We start from the raw sequence: 26,283 nt of genomic DNA, 5'->3' as shown, positions 1-26,283 counted from the left end.
CTTAGGCCGATCTGTCATGCTAGCCACTTTTGCCCTCCAACGACTGACAAATGAAGAAATAGACTCGTCTGGCCTCTATCTGGTGGCCTCCAACTCTCATTTAGATATATTAATGTCGGCATTGAAAGCAACTGAATCAAGAACTCATGACAATTTGAGTTTGAGTTTGTAGGACCACACCTATATTAATCAGTTATTCATCTTGTCAGTATGAGTTTGAGTTTTCGGGACCGCATCTATATCAATCGGTCATTCATTGTCTTGTCAGTTCAATTTGAGTCAGGGTCGCACCTATATCGATCGACCCTCTTTCTATTAGGTCAGTTTAGTGAGTTTTTCGAGGCCACACCTATATCGATCAATCATTTTCATGTCAGTTTGAGTTTTCGATGTCGCACCTATATCGATTGGTCATCTTCTTGTCTTGTCAGTTCAGTTTGAGTTTTTCGGGATCGCACTTATATCGATTGGTCATCTTCCTATCAGTTTGATTTTGAATTTTTAAGTTGGGGATCGCACCTATATCGATCGGCCATTTTCGTGTTAGTTTGAGTTTTCGAGGTCACACCTATATTGATCGGCCATCTTCTTATCTTGTCAATTCAATTTGAGTTTTTTAGGACCGCACCTATATTGATCGGTCATTTTCGTGTTAGTTTAAGTTTTTGAGGTCGCACCTATATCGATCGGTCATCTCATTATCTTGTCAATTCAGTTTGAGTTGAGTTTTTGGGACCGCACCTATATCAATCAGTCATTTATCTTGTTAGTTTTTATTTAGTTCGATTTGGCACCGCACCTATATCGATTGGTCATTCATCCTATCTTGTCAGTTCTGCTTGAGTTTTGGGACCGCACCTATATTGATCGGTCGTTGTCTTGTCAGTTTAAATTTGAGTTTTTGGAGTCACATCTATATCGATCGGCCATCTTCCTATTAGTTTCAATTCAGTTTGAGTTTTTCGGGACTGCACCTATATTGATCGGTCATCTTCTTATTAGTTTGTGTTCTATTTAAGTTTTTGGGGTCGCACCTATATCGATCGGTCATTCATCTTGTCAGTATTAGTTTGAGTTTTCGGGACCACACCCATATCGATCGATCATTCATTGCCTTATCAGTTTGACTTCAGTTTGAGTATTTGGGGTCGCACCTATATCGATCGGTCATCGTCTTATCAGTTTGAGTTTGAGTTTGAGTTTTTGAGACTGTATCTATATCAATCAATCATTCATTGTCTTGTCAATTTGAGTTTTCGGGGTCGCACCTATATTGATCGGTCATCTTCCTGTCAGTTTGAGTTTGAGTTTTTTTAGACCACACCTATATTGATCGGTCATTGTCTTGTCAGTTCAAATCGAGTTGGGACCGCACCTATATCAATCGGTTATTGTCTTATCAGTTTGAGGTTTAGTTTTTGAGTTAGGGTCGCACCTATATCGACTGACCATCTTCCTATCATTTTCGTGTTAGTTTGAGTTTTTGGGGCCACACCTATATCGATCAGCCATCTTCCTTTCAGTTTCAATTTAGTTTGAGTTTTTCAGGACCGCACCTATATTGATTGATCATCTACTATGTTAGTTTGAGTACAGTTTGAGTTTGAGTTTTTGAGACCGCACCTATATCGATCAGTCATTCATCTTGTGAGTTCAGTTTGAGTTTTTGGGACCGCACCTATATCGATCGGTCATTGTCTTATCAGTTTGAGTTTGAGTTTTCGGGGTCGCACCTATATCGATCGGCCATCGTCTTGTCAGTTTGAGTTTGAGTTTTTGATACCACACCTATATCAATTAATCATCGTCTTGTTAGTTTGAGTTTGAGTTTTTGAGACCTCACTTATATCGATCGGTCATTCATCTTATGAGTTCAGTTTAAGTTTTTGGGACCGCACCTATATTGATCAATCATCTTCCGGTCAGTTTGAGTTTTTTTCAAGACCACACCTATATCGATCGGTCATCTACTATGTCAGTTAGAGTTCAGTTCTACTTGAGTCTTGAGACCACACCTATATCAATCGGTCATCTTTTGTGTGAGTTTGCGTTTTTGGGGCCACACCTATATCGATCGATCATCTTCCTATCAGTTTGTGTTTAGTTTGAGTTAGGACTGCACCTATATCGATCGATCATCTTCCATATCAGTTTGAGTTTTCGAGGCCGCACCTATATCGATCGATCATTTTTCGTGTCAGTTTGAGTCAAGATCCTATATCAATCGGTCATTTTTCTTTCCATTTTGAGTTTGAGTTTTTCGGGACCGCACCTATATCGATCTATCATTTTTCATGTCAGAACAAGGTTAAATTTTTTGAGACAGCACGTATATCAATCGGTCATCTTCATGTCAATTTGTACTCAGTTCGAGTTGGGCATGTCAGTACGAGGTTGAGTTTTTCGGGACCGCACCTATATCGATCGGTCATTCATCTTGTTAGTTGAGTTGAGTCTTATTCAGCTTCAAGCCACACCTACTTAGTTGAGTTTGTTCGGCCTTGAGCCACACTTTATGCTCCCTTTGAGTTCATGGCACATATTTCGGTTATGTTGTTAGCCCCATGCTTATCGTTCTTATGTAGTACACATATAGTCGTTCCCTTTGGACGCATTTTTTCCTATATTCCAAGGTGGTTCGACCGTTACTCATCTTTGACATTCACCTTCGAGTCACTTTTGGAGACGTCTTAGATGGAGTTTGGATCCTTCGTGTGGCTTCTGAGGCACTTTGAGATATGTCTTTCTTCGAGGATTAGGGCCTTTGTGTCCTCTTGTTGGCTTGAGCGAGTTCATGTTTTGCTAGTGTCCTTTGGGGGTCTCCTTTGTTCTTCGGTAGAGTTCACTTCACTCCACTCACTATTCACACTTTCTTCAATTCAGTGTTCATATTCTTTGCACTCGTGAACTCTACCAGAAGGGGCATATTTGTAGACCCCCATTTTGGGGTGCATTTTGCATGTATTACTTTTGCCAGGTGGAAGGCTCTTAAAGGGTCATATGTCGCCTCAGGATTGGCCATTGGGGAATCACTGTAGTGAGCTGAAAAGGGGAATAAGAGAATGACACATGGTAGAGAATCTTCACTTACTTTTTCCTTCTTTTTTTTTTTTTTTTTTTTTTGTTAGTTTATTGTTTATGATTTGAATCAAATATATTAGAAAGAATCTACAATCATTTTATTTGAAACCCTTGTGTTTTTTATGCTTTTTATTTATAGTTTTTTTTAAATACATATATTTTAAAAGCAGCTTTTTATGTTCTAATATGCTATTTTTCTAATTTCTAAAACCACTTTCAGCACTTTCAAATGGGCTTTTAAAATATTTTTAAAACATAAAAAGGGGAAATTTTAAAACTTCAAATACAAATTTTATTTCAAATTTAAATCTAAAGTTTTTCTTCACAATTTCCATAATCGTTCTTGAGAAAAAGCGGATTTACTATAAAAGATTTTCAAAGAAAGACTATACGCTTTCCCTTTTTCTTTTTCTTTCTTATGAGAGACCACGTCAAAATCTCACAATGAAATGTTTAAGAATCAAATTTGATTATATTACTTTTCAAAACCAAGGATTAAAGACATGGAACCTCCATCATAAATAATCTTCTCTAAAAATAATTTACTGCTTTAAAAAAATAAAAATAAAAATAAAAATTCTTTTCTTTCTCTCACATTTTTCCCTAAATTTTTCAAGAACCAAACATCACCTAGAATTTTCCAACAACTTGAGATGGGTAAGCTAAGACTCAACTCCAATGGTTAGGCAGTGAGCCCTTGAAGAGAAGGCCCTTTCTTCACTCAATACCTTAACCCCGTGAACTTCTATTCCTGTATGTCTTCCAAAAAATGCAAGTACTACCATTACAATAACACAAAGTCTAAACAAAATGAAATACCACCTCTTCAATATATCATACCTTAGTAATGGAATTCTTCTTAAAACATATCTGGTCTCAACATCAAACCCTCGATTTTTGACCCTTTTTTCCCTTTTCTGTGCCTTTCCTTTTTCTACCACCACCTTCATTTTCATGGGTAAGTGAAGAGGGGGTGACCCCTGTTGAATATTTCACAAAGTGTTTTCTATGTAAACAAGTATGTTTAGTACACCTGTGCAATGTTGTCCAAGATTTTTACATACATAAAGAGGACAAGCATTAACCAGTTTTCATATCTTATGTTTTCCCCCACACTATCGAAGATTCTGAGTTGCACGGTTCTCGCGTTGTGGGGATTCGGCATAAACTTGCCCCTGGTCTCTCACATCTCTAAATATTGAAAGAAATGAGTTGAGGCCTTCAGAAGAAGCACCCCCTAAGATCCATAGCAACAGAGAGCTGAAAGAGTTCATGGTCCCAGGGTTGGCACCAGTTTCTGCCTGTCGGAGCTCTGGTTGTCCTGGAATCTGGAGATTGCCTCCTCTACTTAGGTTGTCATTTTCTGACCCTTCTTGATATAATCCGGGAGCTCCTGCTGCACCATTTGCTGGCATTGCTGGATCAGGGCCAGGTCTCAAACCAGGTCCTGGCATAACCTCTGTGTTAACTGGACCTGGGTTCCTCGTGTTTAATCTTGTGATATGTAAAGTGAGGCAAGGATAGTGGAGGAGGTAATGTGGAAGTCTGGGTGTGGCTGAAGTTGCGAACGTCGATTTTGCATAAACCGTTGTAGAGCAGGGACCTGAGACAAATGCAACATTGGGATGTGATAGAGCTCAATTTTTAGCATAAACCAAATTCCGACGCTGACACAAACTAGACTAGGTTGTGCCACAAATATTCTGGTTTGGTTGTAGCTATGATCCTATGTATTGAACAAGTTTCACTCTCAAACTGGAAAACAAGTCCCAATGGCGTTGTTGATTTTGAGGGTAATTATCTTCAAGAGAAATGAAATTTCAGGCATAAAGAGATATTCTCCCGCCACAGCCAAAACTAAATAATATAGGGAAGTATACATTGAGTTAAGATTCAGCATCAGAATTTTCTCCTTCAACAAAAATTTAGGGTTTAAAGGAAATTGAGCATCTCTCAATCAAAACACAATTCATTGGTTTCCCCTCTAAATAAGTTTAAAACCCTATTCTTAGGTGGTGTTTGTTTTTTTACTTAATTCTAAATAGAACCTTAATGCTTAATAGTATTAAATATTAGGTTGTTTGTTTTTTTAGTATTTTATTTCTATTAAGTATTAAAAAGTAAAAAAAACCAATATGTTATTTTTTCTATTTAAAAAAGCTACATATTTTGGCTTTTTCTATTTAATAAAAATTTATAATAAGTCATGAAAAAGTAAAAACAAACAACCTAAATTCTAAAACTAAATTACTTTCAGCAAAAAGCCAAAAAAACAAACACCACCTTAGACTCAGACAACTCTTGCAGAGGGTGGTTTCAATTCAAAAGCCTCTTTGTTTGACAGAGTCACTAGTTCATACGGGCAACAGGAGAGTAAGTAATGATCTTCATAAGATTCCTCTATTCTAAGGATACAACTATATATGTATTCTGCAGTTAAATATGACAAGCCATGCATATGGAAGTTAAGGCCCTGTTGGCAATTTTTTTAAAACAGTTTTTTGTTCTCCAGAACAAAAAAAATAAGAAAACATGTTTGGTAACAAAAAAAAACGAAACAGTTTTGTATTTTTATAAACAGAAAACATGGTATTCTCAGATAATATTTTTTAGTGGTTTTCAATTATTTTTACTTGTTTTCTCAAGACTATTTTAAAATAATTATACAAATATAATGAATAATTAAAAAAAACACTAGATATAAAATTTATTTTTAAAACACATTTAAAAACATAGAAAACAGGTTAAGAACATTTCAAGTTCTTAAGCAAACTCTTATTTTACAAAACATCATAAAACAGTTTTCAAAAACTATTCTCAAAAATTGTTTTTTACAACTACTTTGGAAAATAATTTCCAAATAAAGCCAAAACAACTAGGTGTATTGCAGTGTGGAACTAATTCATTAGTACAAATTCAACAAAATACACCTACTGTCCACAGAAAGTTGGTCTTAGGTGGACAAAAAATAGAGAAGCAAAGACAAGATACAAAGTTAAGTATGAGATGTCCCACACTCCATGTTAAAACCAAGTAGATCATATTTCCCTGACAAGGTTGCATGCTTGTTGCTTATTTTACAGCAATTCAATGTATATAGCACCCTTATTAATCTTTTTTCACCAACATGAAATTACAAGCTTATTTGGATGACTAGTTTGGGTGTAATGATACATCAAGAATCAAGAATGCAATGCCTAAAAGCTAAAATGTGATATGAGATGATATTATGGAATAAGCAACAAATTATGCTTTAGTGAATTTTGCTAGGTCTGAGAAATCATGTTACCTCAAATCTGTTCCAGAAGTATAGGATGAGATGCTGCATAAATGCTGCTGTTGCAGAGAGAGCCAAGTATGAAAAACCTGAAAAATAAGTGGAGCAGGGAATTAATATGAAACATATAAATTCTAGCTAAATAAGAAACAGTAATTATAAGGCCCTACCATAAGCATAAGAAAAGAAATAGATGTGGAAAACCAGAAAATAGAGCAAAAAGAAGCGAGGAAAGAACTTCATCGATATAGGAGTGCGGACACTGCAAGCAAATGCCAAGTATAATAATATTAGTACGAGACTTATATAAAAATACAAACAGATATATAATATTTATGCATGTGTATATACATATACACATACACAAACATACATAATATATATATATATATATAAACATATATCATAGAGAGAGAAAGAGAGAGAGACCTGATCAGTGTAAATAGCTCACACAACCAGACGAGAATTAAGACCATGAATGCCAATAGTTGATCATCATAAAATTCAAAGAGAAAAAATAAGATACCAATCATTATCTGCAGAATGCAACACACAATTTTATCAATCAACAGCGATAATCATAGAGGATAATATACAAGGAGAAACAAAAAAAAACAGAAAGGCACAACAATTCGTATGGAAGAAAATGACAATAATAAATAATTAGATAATCAATTTTCCTAAAAGCTTGACCTTCTAGGATTTTGGCTCAACAATATACATCATGCTCCAACCCCTCTCCTCCTTCAAAAAGGAAAAAAAAAAAAAAGCACACGCACACATTTTTCATATCATACTCCCCAACCACCCTTCCCCCTCCCCCACATGCAGTCGCATAATGCTACGGGAGGCATAGACTGTACTAGAGGCAGACAAATCGCATTTGTGTAATCACAAATAACTAGATAGATGAATAATTGGAAAAGACTTGAACTCAACACCTTTAGTTAACCTAAGATCCGATACCATGTTCCACAACTAATTTTCTTAAGAACTTAGGCTCTGTTTGGGAAGTGGTCTCAAAAACAATTTTGAAGAACAGTTTTCCAAATCTGTTCTCTGATGTTTTATAAAACAAAAGTCTGTTTGAGAACTTAAGGGTTTTTAACTTGTTTTCTACGTTTTTAAAAGTAGTGTTTTATTTTTAATCATTTTCCATATTTATATAATTATTTTGTAAAACATACCTAAAAAAAAAGTGAAAACAACTTAAAATGACAACACAATGTCTTTGAAAATACATTATTTTTTGTTTTTAAGAACAGATAATTGTTTTCTATTTTTCATTTGTCAAACATGTTTTCTTGTTTTTTTATTCTGAAGAACAGAAAATTGTTTTCAAAAAACAATTGCCAAACTAGGCCTTAAACTGTTACGATTTAGCTCACAATATATATCAAACTCCAACACTCGTTAAGTAGAATATGTACACTCCACCAACAATGGATTAACAAAATAAGATGTATGCTTACTGGTACAAAGACAAGGGATTCAATCACGTGTACAAAGATCAACTGGAATGTTGGAAGCCGATGTCTAGCATGGTGTTGAAGCTGCACTGCAATAATTGAGAAAATGAGACACAATCACAAGAGAAAGAAAAGAACTGATGACATTGCTCTTTGTGTGTAACCTATGGATCATACATCAGTCCAGACCATGTACTGGACGACAAAAGAACCGAGCTTTACATCATCCTGGATGGCCCTAATCACCTGCCAACTCTCTTATGAGTTCTGACATGCAATCTAACAGATTTAACTACAGTTCAAATCATGAACATTTTCATCCAACTAGCCATCACCCATATACTCAAAAATAGTATTTAATGGATGCATACATTTTATGTTGCTTGCACCATGGTACATGTCCTAAATTGAAAATGAAATAAAGCAAACCTGTAAACTTTAGCATGCGGGTTTGTGTCTCTCTTAATGTAAATGAAACCGACATTGTGGTTGTGAAGAAAACAAATAGCGACATCATAAGCACACCACACTTGGTCACCAGATAGTCTGCACAAAAACAAAACCAAAAAGCATAACGTGTCTCAAAACATTTTTTTACCCAAAAATTAAAATTAATAAATAAAGCAACTCCGGCATTTAAAATATAAATCAGAAGCCAAAACATTACAGTTTAATTACAAATTAAGGTTATTAATGCCATATATTGCATGGCAATAATGGCAAATATCACATCTTAACCTTGATTTTCGCATTAAAAGTGCTCCCCAGGTATTCAATTGCATGCTACCTTGTGTATGCTCAGTTCTCTCATATTTTTCCACTAGTTGTTGATGCTTACAGCTATTTCATAAATAATTATGATTTTGGGAACCTCTTGGGTCATTTGAAATGCAAGAGTAGGGTATGAGTGGAGCTGAAGAATCAATCTCCCATGAAGATCAATGTGTAGTCCTATTCCTACCAATAAAAAGTTTTAGTTTGGTTGAGGGGGTTAGATATCTTCAAATATGCTTAAATAAATTTTGTTAAATTCTAGAATTGAATATCAATCTCACCAATTTTCAGAAGAATTTGACTTCATTTGCCTATCAGAAAAAATTAGGAAAGATTGGCAAAAAAAACAAGGAAAAATGCTGAAGAGTTAGAGCATGATTGATGTCTCCACATGGTATACTACTTAGACCATGACTGGAGAACCTACAAAAAGTCATTTTGCAACTGTTCATCTGCCTCTTCTTCTTCCTTGGAGAGCTTTGGGGGAAGAAAACCTTGTTGCAGCTCAAGCTTTTTCCACGCCTACTATTTTGCACATTTTAGTTGTTTTGTAATGTTTTAAACTCCTTTCCTTTGGTTTCATGCACAGTTGGATTTGAATCTTAGGTTTCAATGCTATGTTTTTTCTCTTAAATTTGGTTCTATCTTTAGGAACTCCCTTTTGCCCTTGAAATGATACTTTAATTTTTGGTGATTAATGCTTTAATCAGCTGGTAAGTTGGACCTAGTCATTTTTAGTTAGAATGTCATGCTTTAATACTTAGAAGTTGAAGTTTAGTGGCCCCTTTGAGGGTATCTCAAGCACTTAATGGTGAGATCCATTTTGACTTAAGACGGTCATTATTGAGCTCTTAATGCTACAATTTTGCATGCTAATGGGTTTGGGAGCTTTAAGTATTTCACAAGAAGGTCCAATTAACATGTGGCATTAGGTTTCATGATATTGTGCTTGTGTGAATAATCTCCAACTGAGAGCACCTATAGGTAGTTTTAAATGAGTTAGCTTAATTGAGGGTATTTTTATGGAAAGAAGCCCAATGGGCCAGGCCGCCCATTTTGGCCTATGGCCCAACATGCCAAAAGACCGGGCAGGGCCAACACGGCCCAATTACTATAGCAGGTCAGGCTGGCATGGCCCAAAGGAGTGGGTCATGCTAGGCCTAAGGAAATAGCCCACCATGCCATCGTGTCGGCCCACTTGACCCTTTAAATATCACTTTTTACCATCTTTAAAACAAAAAACTAACATTTTTATAAATTTTACAATTATAACTTAATAAATATAAATATAAAAAATACAAAGTATAAGTATTAGAGGTGTTTAAAGTAACAAAAAGATATTTTATTTAATAAAGAAAAAAAAACTTAAGACAAAATGACTTTAAAAAAATAAAATTAAAATTTTTAATAAAGTGAGTGGCCCATGGGCCACAACCTGTCAGCACGGCTCAGCCCCCAGCACGACCCGTCGCCACAACTTGACCCCTAGCAAGACACAACACGATTAGCCCACGGGCTTATGGGTCGTGTCGGGCCACCTATTTGGCTTGCATGGGTTGGCCCGACCTAGCACGATTTTTAAGTAGGTCGTGCCGGCCCAACACGTTGTCCGGCCCATCGGCACAGCACAGCCCCCGGCACGACCCGTCGCCACAACTCAACCCCTGGCATGACACAACACGATTAGCCCACGGGCTTATGGGTCGTGTCAAGCCACCTATTTGGCTTGCATGGGTCAGCCTTGCCTGGCACGATTTTTAAGTAGTCGTGCCAGTCCAACACATTGGCCCATAATGGTCCGGTAAACATCGGGCCGTGCTAATTGGACACCTCTACCTAAGGATCCCCTTATCCTTAGTACTTCTTTAAATTTTGTTAAGTCAAATTTTAGCTCAAGTTCACTGAGTTTTTCCTCTGTTTTGCACAAAATTCAACTTTTTTCTTAATCAATTAAGTGAAAGAATTTGACTTAAAAAATTTCATTCCTCTTCCAAAGCTTTCCATTTCCCCTGCACCCCAAGGTCACCTTCCTAAGGTTCAACACCCAACTCATCTAAATTTTAAAACTAAAATCGAATCCCTATATTTGGGGAACTGCATTTTGACAAATATTTGGGAGAGGTCAAGTTTTTGGTGTCATTGCCAGGTAGGGTGCATCACAAGAAGTGCAGTGAATTGGGGTGGAGGTCTATTTGGTTGTGATCATCATCACAACATGGTGAATTCTTTCCACCTTCATTTCTCCTTCTTTCATTTTATTTGCAACTGTACATATTAGTTTCAATTTTCTTTGTTCAATTATTTGGTGATTGTGGTTAATTGTAGGGATTATGTTGCTTGGGGCGTTTTATGTTTGTGGTTGACCTTAATAGACCAAATTGGACCAAGGATAATCAAGGCTGATTGGTTAGATTCACATCAACCCCTCCTAACCCTCCAATATGGCCTAATGAGAGGAACGAAATTCCTCAAATTCAGACCCTTAGAGATCACCTCCAACCACCTATAGCAAGTGCCCCTTCATGCATAGCAATTCCCTATAATGCTCAACCATTTCATATTAGGTTGGCTATGATTCAACTACAACCCTAATTCTTAGGGTGGATAATGAGAATCCATACCTTAACCTGAAAGAATTTGAGGCCATATGTGGAACTTTTTTTTTTTTTAATAGATAAACACAAATATATAAAAGGGCAAAGGCCACAAAGCATACAGGGAGTATACAAATCAACCTAAAACAAGAGCACAAAAAACAAGCACCCTTACCCACCCTTAAGTGGCCGCTAGCCACTCCAAAAAGCCTAAGAGTGAAGAGGACTCCTCTCCAATATACACCCTAGCCCAACTCCACAAAGTACATACAAAAGAATTTTTGAGTTTCTGTATATCTAACACACCTCTCTTAAAAGCTAATCTATTACTCTCCTTCCATACCGTCCAAAAAATACACAACGGGATAGAATTCCAAATTTTTTCCTTTTTCCCCACAAAGGAGCCCCTCCAACCGAATAACGCCTCTTTCACTAACTCTGGGAACACCCACTAAACCCCAACAAGGGCAAAGACGATTTCCCAAAGGGCCTTTACCACTATACAATGTAAAAGAATGTGATTTACATTTTCCTCTTCACAACCACACAAAAAACAGCGGTTAAGGAGCTGCCAACCCCTTTTTTGAAGCCTATCCAAGGTGAGAATCTTCCCCCACGCAGCTTCCCAAGCAAAAGAGGCCGCTTTGGTTGGGACCTTGTCCACCCAAACGCATTTAGTCGGAAAGGCGCATGCATTGATAACAGCCAACACGTTGTAGGCAACATTAACCCCATATTTGCCGTGACCCCCACAACGTCCTCCTCTGAAGTTATCCTGAAGTCCCTGAGCATATTAAGCAATCCTCTAATCAAGTCCAGCTCCCAATCATTAAAGTCTATGAAATCTAAGATTCCAACCTCCTTGACCCATGCTTGGGTCCCACATCTCATTGACCGTTGCATTCCTATGGACCGCCAACTCAAAAAGCTGGGGGAAAGATTGGGACAGCGTCGCGTTGCCACACCACTGGTCAGTCCAGAATTTAACTCTAGTCCCTTTCCCCACCTTAAACTTTATGTTATCCCAGCAACACTTAGCTTCCTTCAAAATCTCCTTCCAAACCCCCACTCCGTAAGTTCCACGGGCTTCTTTAGTTCTCCTCCCAAACTCTTCCTGACCATATTTCACCCCAATCACCAACTTCCAAAGATTATCCTTTTCAACGGCAAATCTCCATAACCATTTACCCAACAACGCTTTGTTCAGGGGATCAATCTTCCAAATGTCAAGGTCACCCTTCTCCTTTTGAGTGCACACCACCTCCCATTTAATTAAATGGACTTTTCAAGAGCCTAATTACAATATAGACATTGTGAGGCTTAAATTATTTCAATTCTCTTTGAAAGAAAAGGTGAAGTTGTGGCTCTATGGTTTAAAGCCAAGGTTTATTAGCATTTGGCTTGAAATGCAAACTAAATTTTTAAAACAATATTTCCCCCTTCAAAGTACAGCCTCTAAGGAGAGAAACTACACTTTTTAAACCAAATGAGAGAGTCGTTCTATGATTGTTTAGAGAGGTACCAAAATTTGATTAACTCATGTCCCCATCATGTCTATGAGCCATAGCATGTTGCTAGCCTATTTTATGATGGGTTGGCTCCTCAATCGCACCAATTTGTTGAGATTATGTGCAATGGGAAATTTAAGAACAAAGAGCCCGATGAAGCCTATGATTTTCTATAGCAATTAGTTGAAAGTTCTCAAATAGGATAAACTCCTATCCAATGCCCATCATTCATCTTCAATGTCATATCATTTAGTAATCTTTACCCCAAATCATAAATACCATACCAGGATCTCTCCACATTTTCCTAAATTCCTAAATTGTTAATTCTCTCCTTTTTAAGACTATGAACATGTTGCACTCCGGGAAGTGTGGTCCTAATAAGTGGCACATGGTCCTGGGTTCGAATCTTACCACTAATGATACCTTGAATTTACCCGGTGTTGGTTATTACAAGGTGGTCAACACCCCGAAGTTTGGGTCCCAAAGAGAGTCCTAAGGGCTTGGCTATGGAAGGCTCCTCGGTTATCAAAAAGAAGACTCTGAACACGCTGCTTACCAACAGCAATCAGCAAATCACTACCAGAGATGCCACCTCTTAGCTTTAAGAACCATTGGAGATGTCGCTGAAAGGAAAGCCAAGCCACAACAGGAAATATAGATGTCAAGAGAAAACCCATCCAAGTCATCAACGGAGATGCAGCTGCTGATATGAAAATCTAATGCATCAAGGAAGGGATAGTCATCACTGGCTCAGGACAACCGCCTCTCAAGTTTCAGCTACCATGAAAGCACCAATAGTGAGTGACAAAGAGGAAGAAGAAAAGGGGGATTTTGCACCCTAACTCGCAGTCGCCTCCAAAACTTGGACCAATCAAGCGAGTCATTTCAAGAAATCGCTAAGTCAACCAATTCTAGCTAAGTCAATACTGCAATGCTGCAAAATCATAACTCGAGTATCAAAACACCTCAGACCTGGCCGAGGTGAATACAACTTGACCAAGTCATACCAAACTCAGCTGATACTTTGAAAACAAATGGTCAAGGGATCTTGATGAAGGGAGTACAACATTTGTAGAGTTCATTGATGAGGTTGGGTGGCCTAGGGACTCAATTTGGCACTTCATTGCCCTTACACTTCTTTCTTCCTCTTTTTTTCTATATATATATATATATATATATATAGAACCATGTCTAGGATATCCAGTGATTCTCAAGATACTGTTGTAAACAGTGAAGAGATCAATTATCCTAAGATCCAAAATGATTTAGATGATTGGAAGTTACCCAAGGTGTCTAATCAAGAAATTTATAAGAAATGAACCTTTAAGTTCTTCACAGATCATACCATCAAGACCTCTGAAATGTCAGTCAGCTTAGAACAAGACGACCAAGTCATAAGACTTCTAGATAACAGATCCATTGAAAAGCATAAGAGAGATTGCTATAATTTCATACACTTTGGTATGATTCAAGTAGCAGCTAAGCCTTTGACAAGATTAGGTTTAAACACCTCTATTGTCATGTGTTTAAGGGATAATAGGCATCTCGAATATTGAGATTCTATTATAGGCGCAGTCCAAGCTGGACTGAATGATGGCCCAGTTTATTTCCAGTGCTATCCTAACTTCACAGTTAGAATAAGAGATGCAGACATCTTAGATTCCGTTGTCCTGCATATTAAGACCCATGGCTTTATGATCAAACCAGGAAACAGTCCTGTTTCAATCATAACCAGGTTTGCCTATAAGAGCATGAACACAAGCGTTGGATCTGGGGCTCTTTGCACCAGTCCTAAAGGTGAGACCACTTACTTTCACTCAGATATGCTAGATAAGTCAGATTTCATCATCCCCAAGAAGATCTTGTGGAAAGATGTTGAGTTTCCTGAAAATTGGCATTTTGCTAATGCTGTTCCAGCCATTGCACAGCGATCTGAAAGTATTGAACAAATTGTTCAATATCCTGATGGAGGAGGAGAACTGGTTTTCTCCAACTCTTTCAGACATTCTAGCAGCCCTAGAGTTTCTGTTTATGAACCCTTTAGAGCTTCAAGCTCTTCCATCCCAGTTAGAACCACTAGGGAAGAAGAAAGTTCCAGCTCAGGAAATCCTAAGAATATTAAGCTAACAGGTGTTAGAAGTCACACCAACATGGCTAGACCATTTTACACTGAGGAAAATGAGTCTACTCAAGAATCCCAACAGGATGAGTCCCCTGCAATGTCTCCTACCTATTCCCAGATGATTAACACAATAAGCCTAAGTGATGAAGACTTTGAGATCAACAAGGATCTCTTAAGAAAAGACTTCTATTCTGAAGTCAATAAGCAAAGAAATGATTGGTTCTTTAGCACTGTCCCTAAAGTCATTAGAACCATTTACCAAGAAGAATTCTATGCCTACTTAAGACAAGAAAAGAAAAATATTAAGTTTTGGATTTGGTTTGAACTCTTCAAACAAGAGGAATATCCAGATTATCCTTGTAAGCATATTAACAATACCTCTACAAAAGCTAAGATATGGAAAACCAGTGACAACATTGTTATAGAATCCATTCATCCTCCTGAAGCTAAGATAGAAAAAAATATTAATGGAACCATAGTCACGGCTTCACCTTTTAAGACTAAGCCAGAGGATAAAGTAACTGCTAGTGCAACCGATATTAGAAGGATTATGGAACAAATCAATTATACTAATATGTTTCTCATAACCCTTGGAAATCAAGTCAACAGAGTTGAGGAGATTATTGAAACTCAGGATCACCTTAAGAAGCCTTTTGTTAAGAATGATAATAAGCCTTTGTTTAAGCCTTTTGAATTATCTAAGAAATTCCAGGAAAATCCTCAAATTGATCAAGCTTTCATTGATAGAATAAGCCAAAAGGTTAAAGATAATCTTGTTATCCCTAAAACACCTCAAACTTTTGCTATCCATGAAACACCTCTACCTTCCCATAGGAGAATCTTTTTGGTTAAAAGGAATATTAGTCCAAAAGCAAAAGATAATGGACTAATTAGGTTAACTAGAGAACCTTCTATCCAAAACCCTTTTAAGGATCATAGTGATAAACAAGAGATTATCCTTAAAACCCTGACTATTAAAGATCTTCAAGAAGAAATAGGGCAGTATAAGAAGGATATTAAGAACCTAAGACAACCTACAAGCTCAGAATTCCCTATCCCTCATGATTATATCAACAGGGCAGGTTTTAACCACAGTAGTCCTAAAAAGGAAGACTTTGAAGAAGTTCTTGAATCTTCACAAGACAATAGTGATAAGATAAATGCATACTTAAATACTATTAGTAAAGTTATCTTCCAAAGGTGGGAAGTCTCCCTTACTATAGTAATTAAGAATAAATTTATCCTTGATATTATTGCTTTAATTGATTCAGGAGCAGCTTTGAATTGTCTACAAGAAGGTCTTGTACCTACCCAACTTTATGAGAAAACCAGGCAAGCGCTTTTTGGTGCTAATGGTAAAAAGCTTATTATCAAGTACAAGCTTTCGAATGCCCATATTTGTAACCAAAGCATTTGCATTAAGCAAACCTTCATTCTTGTTAAAGATCTCAAGGAGAAAGCTCTCCTTGGAGTCCCTTTCTTAAGCTCCATCTTTCCCATGTGGGTAGATGATCAAGGTATAAGAACTAAGCTTTTAGATAAGGAAATTCTATTTGAATTTGCCAATCCACCTGGAGAAAGAAGTATAAACACCATAAAAGGTCAGGTGATTAAGGCTAAGCAAAATCATATTAATCTCTTAAAGCAAGAGATTGCTTTGGTTAGAACAAAAAATCAATTGAAGGTTAAGAAAACTCAAGATACCATAGAAAATTTTAAGAATAAAATTATTAAGGAAGTGTGTTCTAACATTCCTAATGCTTTTTGGCACAGGAAGCAGCATGAGGTAGAATTACCTTATGAGCCTGATTTTAGTGAGAAAAATATTCCCACTAAAGCAAGACCAATCCAAATGAACAAGGATTTGTTAAGCTATTGTGAAAAAGAAATCCAGGATCTCATAGATAAGAAGTTGATAAGGAAGTCTAAATCCCCTTGGAGTTGTTCAGCCTTTTATGTTCAGAAACAAGCTGAACTAGAAAGAGGAACACCTAGACTAGTCATCAACTATAAGCCCCTCAATGATGTTTTAAGATGGATCAGATATCCTATCCCAAATAAAAAATACCTCCTTCAAAAGATTGGTGAAGTCCAAAGTTTTCTCTAAGTTTGACATGAAATCAGGATTTTGGCAAATCCAGATTGCGGAAAAAGATAAGTACAAAACAGCCTTTGTGGTCCCATTTGGTCATTATGAGTGGAATGTAATGCCCTTTGGCCTTAAGAATGGACCTTCTGAGTTTGATTCCTAGGTCATCATATTCACCAAGGAACATTCACTCCCATTCAAAGATCAATTGAGTTTGCTGATAAGTTCCCTGATGAGATTAAGGATAAGAAACAATTGCAACGTTTCTTAGGAAGCCTTAATTATGTGTCAGATTTCATACAAGATTTAAGCCAATTATGTGCCCCTTTAAGACAAAGACTTAAGAAAAATCCAGTTCCTTGGAATGAGGATCATACCAAGATTGTCAAGATAGTCAAATCTAGAGTTAAGACCTTACCGTGTCTTGCCCTAGCTGACACTACAGCCTTTAAAATTGTTGAGACTGATGCCTCAGATATAGGATATGGTGGTATTCTTAAACAGAAAATCGACACTCAAGAAAAGTTGGTTAGGTATACTTCAGGAACTTGGAATAATGCCCAACTCAACTATAGCACCATTAAAAAAGAAATTTTAAGCATTGTTTTATGCATTTCAAAATTTCAAGATGATCTTTTAAATCAAGAATTTTTATTAAGAGTTGATTGTTTATCGGCAAAATCAGTCTTGCAAAAAGATGTTAAAAATATAGCTTCTAAGCATATTTTTGCTAGATGGCAAGCCATTTTAAGCAATTTTGATTTTCAAATTGAATATATTAAAGGAGAAAATAACTCAATCCCTGATTTCTTAACTCGTGAATTTTTGCAGGATTCACAAGATCATGGTTCCCAAAAGGCAATCCTTTAAGAAATCATCATCTTACATGAAACCTCATTCAGTCTTATCAGAAAAATTCAAACCTTTGTATTATGATTTTGCTTCGGGATCTCAGGGATCTACTTCTGATCCTATTCCTCCAGTTCTTAAGCATCCTTCCTCCCCTGTTCTGGAAGAAGGAAATATTTCTGGTTCTCTACCTTTGGTGGAAGAACCCATCCCCTTAGACTTCTCTACTTTTGATACTAACCCCTTATCTGTTCATAAGAGTATTTGTGATTTGCAGGCTAGGTGCAGGACCCTTGAAAAAAGGCTAGAAATAGCTAAATTTCTTAAAGAAGATATAAGCCAAGCCCCTTTTTCCCCACTGGAAATTGGTGAGAAAAAACCATTCACCCCACTGGTGAATGAGAAATTAAGTAAGGAAGAGCAGGAGTGCATTATCTTTAGAATGTTTCACCGTAGGAATGAGATCTTGTCCACTCTTAAGCCAGATGATATTTATCAGCTAATTTGTGAAAAAGCCAAGTCCAGTGCAGAAGAAAAGCAAGTTTTTATTTCGGCTTATCTTCAGGATCTGCACATTTATCTCTCAACCATTCCTGGTCTCAGTGTTCCAGGATTAAATTTAACTAAGGAAATGGAATTTGATGGCTCAAAACTTTGCAGAAATTGTATTGAACCGCTTCTTCATCAACATGACAACAAGCAAATTTGCAACTGCAATAGAAATTTCACTATCAGTAGAGCCTGCATTGATCTGCAGTATTACCAACCAATTAACCTTGCTTTCAAATGAGAAGTTTTAATCCTAACTCCTGAATTGCTTCTTGATTATGGATTGGTTTACCAACTTATCTGTTCTGATCCAAGTCAAGCTAGCAATTTTGGTAGAAAGGTTAACCTAAGCTTAACCCAAGATTTTAAGCTAAACAAGAAGTTTGCTGACGCCATTTTTATTAGCAAAGCTCCTGAATGGATTTCTAGAGGCAACATTCTTCCAGCCCAACACTATGTTAATCTTCATTACCAGAATAGAAGACCTACTCTTCTGTCTAGTTCCTTAGTTCAAACCGATATTTGCGCAGAGCCAATTATTAAGCAAATCAAGCATTGGAGAGCCAGAGTCATCAGCAGAGACTTTGAAGCCTACCCAAAAAACATGGGGCATCTCATTGCTGCAGATTCCCTACATCAGATATTTTGCAGTAAAAAGATTGACCCTTTACCGTTCAAATCCACTATTCAAGATACTCAGCTCCTAATGGATCATCGTTCAGAATATATTCCTCCCTGATTAATTGATCAGCAGTCATTTCAGTCGAAAGCAAGATTCCGGGTCAAAAGTCAAAAGTGCTACAGTTCCCTCTTACTGTTCACTTTTACTATTCAAGCACGGGTCTACTGTTCCTTATTACTATTCAAGATTCCTTTTTGCCTATTTAAGGAGGCTCGGTCCTCATTTGTAAGCACACATATTTTTAGATTTGAAATCTCTCCCAAGCTTATGCTCTCCCTTCTCTATTCTTTCTCTCTCATCATGTAAACCCTTCAAGCTTTCAAGCTTTCTTCAAGCTTTCCTACCCTCGTTTATTGTAAGATATTTCTCCTTATGTATAATATAAATATGTTTTGATTACCTCCTACATGGATGGTTTTTAATTAAGTTTTGTTTTTATTTCATTTTATGTTCTTGTACCTCCTATATGGATGGTTTTAATTAAGCTTTGTTTTTAATTTTATGTTTTTCATTCTTGTACCGCCTATCATGGCTGGTTTTAAGCTTATTATGAACTAACAAGTTTTTTGGTTCCTTTTCTTTAAATTTCTTGTTGGATATCTTTTGTATTGTCTAACTCCTCTTCTTTGTTTTGAATCATGGCATAATTTCTGTTTTCATTGCATATGACCTTGTCCTGGGTGTCTATGGTATCAGAGCCAAAAGATCATATGCAATGAAAAAGGACTCTTACAATAGACGAGGGTAGGAAAGCTTGAAGGGCTCACATGATGAGAGAGAAAGAAGAGAGAAGGGAGAGCATAAGCTTGGGAGAGGTTTCAGATCTAAAATTATGCGTGCTTACAAATGAGGACCGAGCCTCCTTAAATAGGCAAAAAGGAATCTTGAATAGTAATAATGAACAGTAAACCCGTGCTTGAATAGTAAAAGTGAACAGTAAGAGGGAACTATAGCACTTTTGACTTTTGACCCGGAATCTTGCTTTCAGCTGAAATGACTGCTGATCAATTAATCAGGGAGGAATATATTCTGAGCGATGATCCATTAGGAGCTGAGTATCTTGAATAGTGGATTTGAACGGTAAAGGGTCAATCTTTTTACTGCAAAATATCTGATGTAGGGAATCTGCAGCAATGAGATGTCCCATGTTTTTTCGGTAGGCTTCAAAGTCTCTGCTGATGACTCTGGCTCTCCAATGCTTGATTTGCTTAATAATTGGCTCTGCGCAAATATCGGTTTGAACTAAGGAACTAGACAGAAGAGTAGGTCTTCTATTCTGGTAATGAAGATTAACATAGTGTTGGGCTGGAAGAATGTTGCCTCTAGAAATCCATTCAGGAGCTTTGCTAATAAAAATGGCGTCAGCAAACTTCTTGTTTAGCTTAAAACCTTGGGTTAAGCTTAGGTTAACCTTTCTGCCAAAATTGCTAGCTTGACTTGGATCAGAACAGATAAGTTGGTAAACCAATCCATAATCAAGAAGCAATTCAGGAGTTAGGATTAAAATTTCTCCTTTGAAAGCAAGGTTAATTGGTTGGTAATACTGCAGATCAATGCAGGCTCTACTGATAGTGAAATTTCTATTGCGGTTGCAAATTTGCTTGTTGTCATGTTGATGAAGAAGCGGTTCAGTACAATTTCTGCAAAGTTTTGAGTCATCAAATTCCATTTCCTTAGTTAAATTTAATCCTGGAACACTGAGACCAGGAATGGCTGAGAGATAAATGTGCAGATCCTGAAGATAAGCCGAAATAAAAACTTGCTTTTCTTCTGCACTGGACTTGGCTTTTTCACAAATTAGCTGATAAATATCATCTGGCTTAAGAGTGGACAAGATCTCATTCCTACGGTGAAACATTCTAAAGATAATGCACTCCTGCTCTTCCTTACTTAATTTCTCATTCACCAGTGGAGTGAATGGTTTTTTCTCACCAATTTCCAGTGGGGAAAAAGGGGCTTGGCTTATATCTTCTTTAAGAAATTTAGCTATTTCTAGCCTTTTTTCAAGGGTCCTGCACCTAGCCTGCAAATCACAAATACTCTTATGTATAATATATGATCTTTTGTATATATATATATACACACACGCATATATAAGATAATGCCCATATTAAAGAAACAGATAATTCTTGCCCATAGATCAACTTAGAATTTGTGATCCGAAACAAATAATTCTCAAAGCCCACATTAAAGCAAGAGCTACCCAACATTACATATCAAGAATGGAAAAATCAAAGTAAAACACACCCAGTATAGGAAAGCAAAAACAAGTAAATAAGAAAACCTAAAGTCCTACACAATAAAACCTAAAGTCCTACACAATCCTTGAAGATTGACAAGTTAAACAGCTATTGTTCTTGGCATTTTGGAGCTTGGTCTACAGCAATATCTAATCCATAGCTTCAGTTATTGACACCATGGCTTTCTATGTTTCAAGGTCAAGCAATAAACATCTGGACGGATCATTGTTCATGGTAAATACGGTATCAGAGTTATACATGGACATAGTGCTCACAACTTCCCTCAACACTATATGCTATGACTTCATTACTAAATACAGTAGTAACATGCAAAAACAACATTGCATCTTTAGGTCATACAAGCAGATGGTCAAAAACACAGAAAAATTTGCAGATAAAAGTAAAAAGTTAACAAACCTCCAAATCTTGCAGAACCTTCTGGTAGTTCACTTGCATAACTAAGATTATAGAACTCCTTTGTTTGATAATTGTACAGATAACCTGAAAAATGAAATCCATGACATTATTAGATGCATTAGGATAGAAATCAACACAGCCTACAAAGAAATTTTGCATACTCTACCCCGTAATTGAACTAACACCATATATTGATCAAAGAACAAGACAGATCTCTTTTATTGACAGGAAAATATCTTTGTATTATATCAATAGAAATTAAGAATTTATACAAAAGAAATGGATGAGAACTCCTTCAGAGAGAGAGAGAGAGAGAGAGAGAAAGAGAAGCAACAAAGAAGTCACAATTGAAGGCCTTTGGCCTCTCATTCCTAAATAAAAGTCAACAGGGTATGAGATCCCCAACAAGATCAACAAAAGAAAATTTCAGGAATGTAACCTGTAAAGAGTTCTGCTTACCTTGACCAGGAGTATTCAAGAGACTATTAATCAAAATAGTGTCATATCCTACAAATCGATTTATGAGAAGCTGCTGCCACCTGGAAATAAGACAGCTTTCATTTAAGATATACTAATATACACAATGTATGTACATACACATAATACTCAAGATCTTAAATTGCCACAGAACTTCGGAATTCAGACAATTTTTTTGGATAGGCATGCAGATTGTACACAAGAGTACACAAGAAGCATCATAAGAGAAGCCAAAAATAAAAAATCAACTGCAAAAACGACAACACAAAACCACCAAGCCTCAATTTAAACCATGATAAAATTGAGTAATGAGCAATTCGGCATCCTCCATTGTATTCTTCACCACTCCATAAGGGACTTGATAAAGACTTTAAATTTTTTATTGAAAGCTCCTCCTCCTTGAAGGTCTGGCTATTGCACTCTCTCCAAATACACCAAAACAAACAGAGAAAGTATTCATCATACTTTCCCCCAAACCCAGCCCAAAACCAAAAAATTTCACAGGGAAATTTCTCCAAGCATCAAACAATTCTGATTCAACAGAGCTCAAAAACAATGACAAAACTGAAATCTAAACCTAGACTTCAAAGTGTAAAAGATTGCAAACAGAAAGAGCATTCACATCCTTGGCAGGCATTGACAGCAGCATTTTCAGATCTATAGTTCACGAACAAAAGAACTCAAGATCAAAAACTGTCTTCAAAAACGCTCCCAAACAGACCCTTACTTTCCCAAGACCCAAGTTTTCATGCTTAATTAACATACAGAGAAAAAGAGAATACCAAGGACTAAAATTTTCACATAAATTGCATTGAATACTAGTCAATTTCTAGCTTCATAATTTCAATCTATGATCGATGCACTGTCCAACATCTCTTAGCATACCCATGTCAACACAACATGACATGAATATGGGTATAGGATCCTTATACGAAATTCCTACTCCCACTTTGCTTCAAATATGACTGCTTGATTTTTATTTCTTTTTATTTTCAACTTAGCACATAATTACATTAAAAAAAGAGAAGAGTTTGGTATACCGTGAACTTTTATAACAATGATTAGGGATAAAACATAAAAAGATGAGAAGTTCTTATCAATAATATGGCTGCTCTTAATGGATTTATAATTGATTTTTCCCCCTTTTATAATGGCATACCTATCCTATATCCTAAAATTCATGAATGTGAAGGATAAAACATCTGGACACACACACACCTGGCACCCAGCACCAAACCCATATGGATGCAATATAGATTTCAACCAATAATCATTGGGTGATCTGCAAAATTGGAATTATTTTAAATTGAATTTCTTGCTCATCTATTTATTTTACCATGAATTTCCATTACCAAATTTAAAATGATGTAGCTTAGATGTATAAAGAAATTTAAACATGATAATTTAATAATGCTTTTCCGTTGTATCTTCCCAACCTATCCCAAGAGGACCATTCTTAATTTTAAATAATTAATTAATTAATTAAAAAAAAAGGATAAAATCAAGTTCCTTGACATTAATGCACTAGAGGCCGAAAGTGAAATTCCTATGTGAAGAAGGGGTTTTGAGTTCTGGCCTACCATTAAAATTCCAGAACTCAAGGAATTTTTATTCTCATGAATATGATCAAGCATACATCCAAATTTGTAATGGAACTGCTGAGAAATCTCAATAACTGCTCTTAGTTCCAGAATACAGACACAAATTCTGCCGGGATTGAAAATTTAGAACTTTTGTCCAAATCATAGTTAGATTCAAACCAAGGGTAACATTATTATAATAAAAGGTGGGTGCTAGAAATAAGAACAGTCATTAAAAGAGCATGATGTTGGGTAATTTCAGGAAATATAACTTAACCTGTTTCCGAAGCAGGAATGATGAGCTGAGATGCTAATGTTAACAGTGCGTATGTTGTGCCGAGACTTGGCCTCTTCAGGTAGCAAAAAATACCCCTGCAGAAGGAATACTTTCTTACATATTAGAAAAATAAAATGGAAAAAGTTTCCAAACCAGGCAGAAAGTCAAGTGTTAAAAACTATGAATGGAAACACAGAACAAGAGTTCTTGCACTAACCAAAATTAGGAGGATAACATAAACAAGGCGAGACTTACTTTTTCCATAGTGTATAGATAAGTTGGTTCAAACGCTTTGCTTCTTTTCTCAATCCATTGCACTGCAATATAAAGCACAACTTAGACAAGAGAAACAAGGAACAAAATTTAGTGGGTTCAAGAGCTCTCACATCATTTCAGTTCATTAACAACTTTGCACCTTGTCAATGAATCATGGTTCTAATTGTCAATATCCATTATTTCATTCAGCACCCAAAAGTTGTATGGATAATAATTTTTTAAAAAAAAAAAAAACATATTTTATATTGGCTTTTATGCCACTTTCACAGAGAAACAATGCTTTTTCCTTTTTTAAGCTCAGTAAACTATCACTATCAGTGCCTGATTTAGATGCCACTAATGCTGAAAATTAGTAACTTCCATTCATAGGGAAATATTAGATGTATCAACAGAAATCTAAGTGGGGCACAATCCATGTAGACAGGAGGCATACACAGCACTTAAAAAACAAAATATAAACTAAAAAGACATAGGACTACTTGCTCCTTAAGAACTGACCAATATGTAAATGAAATCGACACAGGATAGCCTCTTATTCCCCAATACAGACCATCAAGGATTCTTCTATTTTGCTTCCTCTATTAATACCAAAATGAACATACCGGGACCATATTCCATACTTACCTTTTTCTCTTGCAACAAAACTTCCTTGCCAACTAGCCGACCCAAGATGTCCTTAACTTGATTTTGAAGCATCCAAGAAATACCTAAGGCTGAAAACAACAGTACCATTCCTCAACCTATTTGCACAAACAGCACAAATTGGCTATCATCCTAGTTGTCATAAGTTAATCTAATATGAAAATTTTGTCTCCAAAAACTCCCGAAGGAAATATGCCAAACTTGGACGGAGAATGACCCAGCCCTTCTACATGGGAAAAATATAAAAAGATTAAAACTAAGAGCCATACCATAGGATACCACTGAGAAGCAACCATCTTAGATAACTTCCAGAGTACCTTATCCTCCTTGATTACATTGCATGACCACATTTCTGACTATGTGGCAAGAATGATATCATCATTCTAATCCAATCATGGTCTTCTCATGAACCTTAGGTTCCAATGGTCCCAACCACCTTCCTTAAAACAGTAATCTGTCACCACAGTGTCTCAATGCGCTGCAATAATAATAAATAAACTCTCTTGAGGTGTTTCCTCACACCAGATGCTGGACCAAAATTTAGTTTTAAGCCACCTGTTATGGATCAAAGAGAAAAAAGCATCCCATCCTTTTTTAACACTTTTCATAGACTCCACGCTGTTGCCCCTTTGATGCACCAGAACACTAACCACTCTTGTCCTATCAAACTTCTTCATTTTGATCTTCCCCACTCATTTCTGTTCACTAAACATCCTTATTCACTTAACCATCAGAGTTTTGTTAGGAATCAATAAACCCCAAATACACAATCCTTAGCAGAGCATATCAGAGTCCAGCCTTTTCCCTTTTTTTGATCAAAAAGGACAAACTCACTGCATTGAATGCAAAAGGCAAAGGAGGACAGGAATCCTCCTAAAAGGTACAAAACTAATGGAAAGATACCAAGCTAGGTGGGTGGCAAGGGATATACATAGACCTATGGGATTGACTACCTTGAGAAATTTGCTCCAATTGCGAAGACAAATACAATAAGAATGCTCCTGTCATTGGATTCACATCATAGGAGGAATCTACAACAGTTTGATGTTAAAAACACCTTCCTACACAGCAATCTTGATGAAGAAATCTACATGAAAGTCTCTCCCAGTTTTGAACCACACTTGGAGAGGGGCAAAAAAAGTGCGTAAGCTCAAAAAGGCATCATATGGGTTAAAACAATCTCTTAGAGCTTGGCTTGGGAGATTTTCCAAAGTCATAATAGCTATAGGGTACAAGCAAAGCCAAGGAGATCACATGTTGTTCATTCAACATCCAGCCTCGAGCATAGTTCAAAGTCGCGGTATCAATCATTGACTCAAAAGGTCCCAAGGCACATCAGTCTTGGTATCTTGAATCGGTATCTGCCGACATGCAAAATAT

General features: G+C 36.6%; 1 protein-coding gene across 1 annotated transcript in view; it reads right to left on the bottom strand.

The window, feature by feature from the left end:
- Positions 1-3,883: 3,883 nt before the first annotated feature.
- Positions 3,884-26,283, bottom strand: part of LOC117926634 (membralin-like protein At1g60995) — a 31,770-nt gene continuing 9,370 nt past the window's right edge. The window contains 11 exon segments of the mRNA XM_034845812.1: positions 3,884-4,594; positions 4,597-4,684; positions 6,371-6,447; positions 6,529-6,620; positions 6,788-6,894; positions 7,831-7,916; positions 8,257-8,373; positions 21,652-21,735; positions 22,111-22,190; positions 23,986-24,080; positions 24,241-24,302. Coding sequence (XP_034701703.1) covers positions 4,197-4,594; positions 4,597-4,684; positions 6,371-6,447; positions 6,529-6,620; positions 6,788-6,894; positions 7,831-7,916; positions 8,257-8,373; positions 21,652-21,735; positions 22,111-22,190; positions 23,986-24,080; positions 24,241-24,302 — 1,286 coding nt within the window. The 3' untranslated portion in view covers positions 3,884-4,196.

This window comes from Vitis riparia, chromosome 12, assembly GCF_004353265.1.
Source record: "Vitis riparia cultivar Riparia Gloire de Montpellier isolate 1030 chromosome 12, EGFV_Vit.rip_1.0, whole genome shotgun sequence".
Lineage (NCBI taxonomy): Eukaryota > Viridiplantae > Streptophyta > Magnoliopsida > Vitales > Vitaceae > Vitis > Vitis riparia.
Note: the sequence above shows the minus strand (reverse complement) of the source record. Positions and strands in the feature narration are given on the sequence as shown.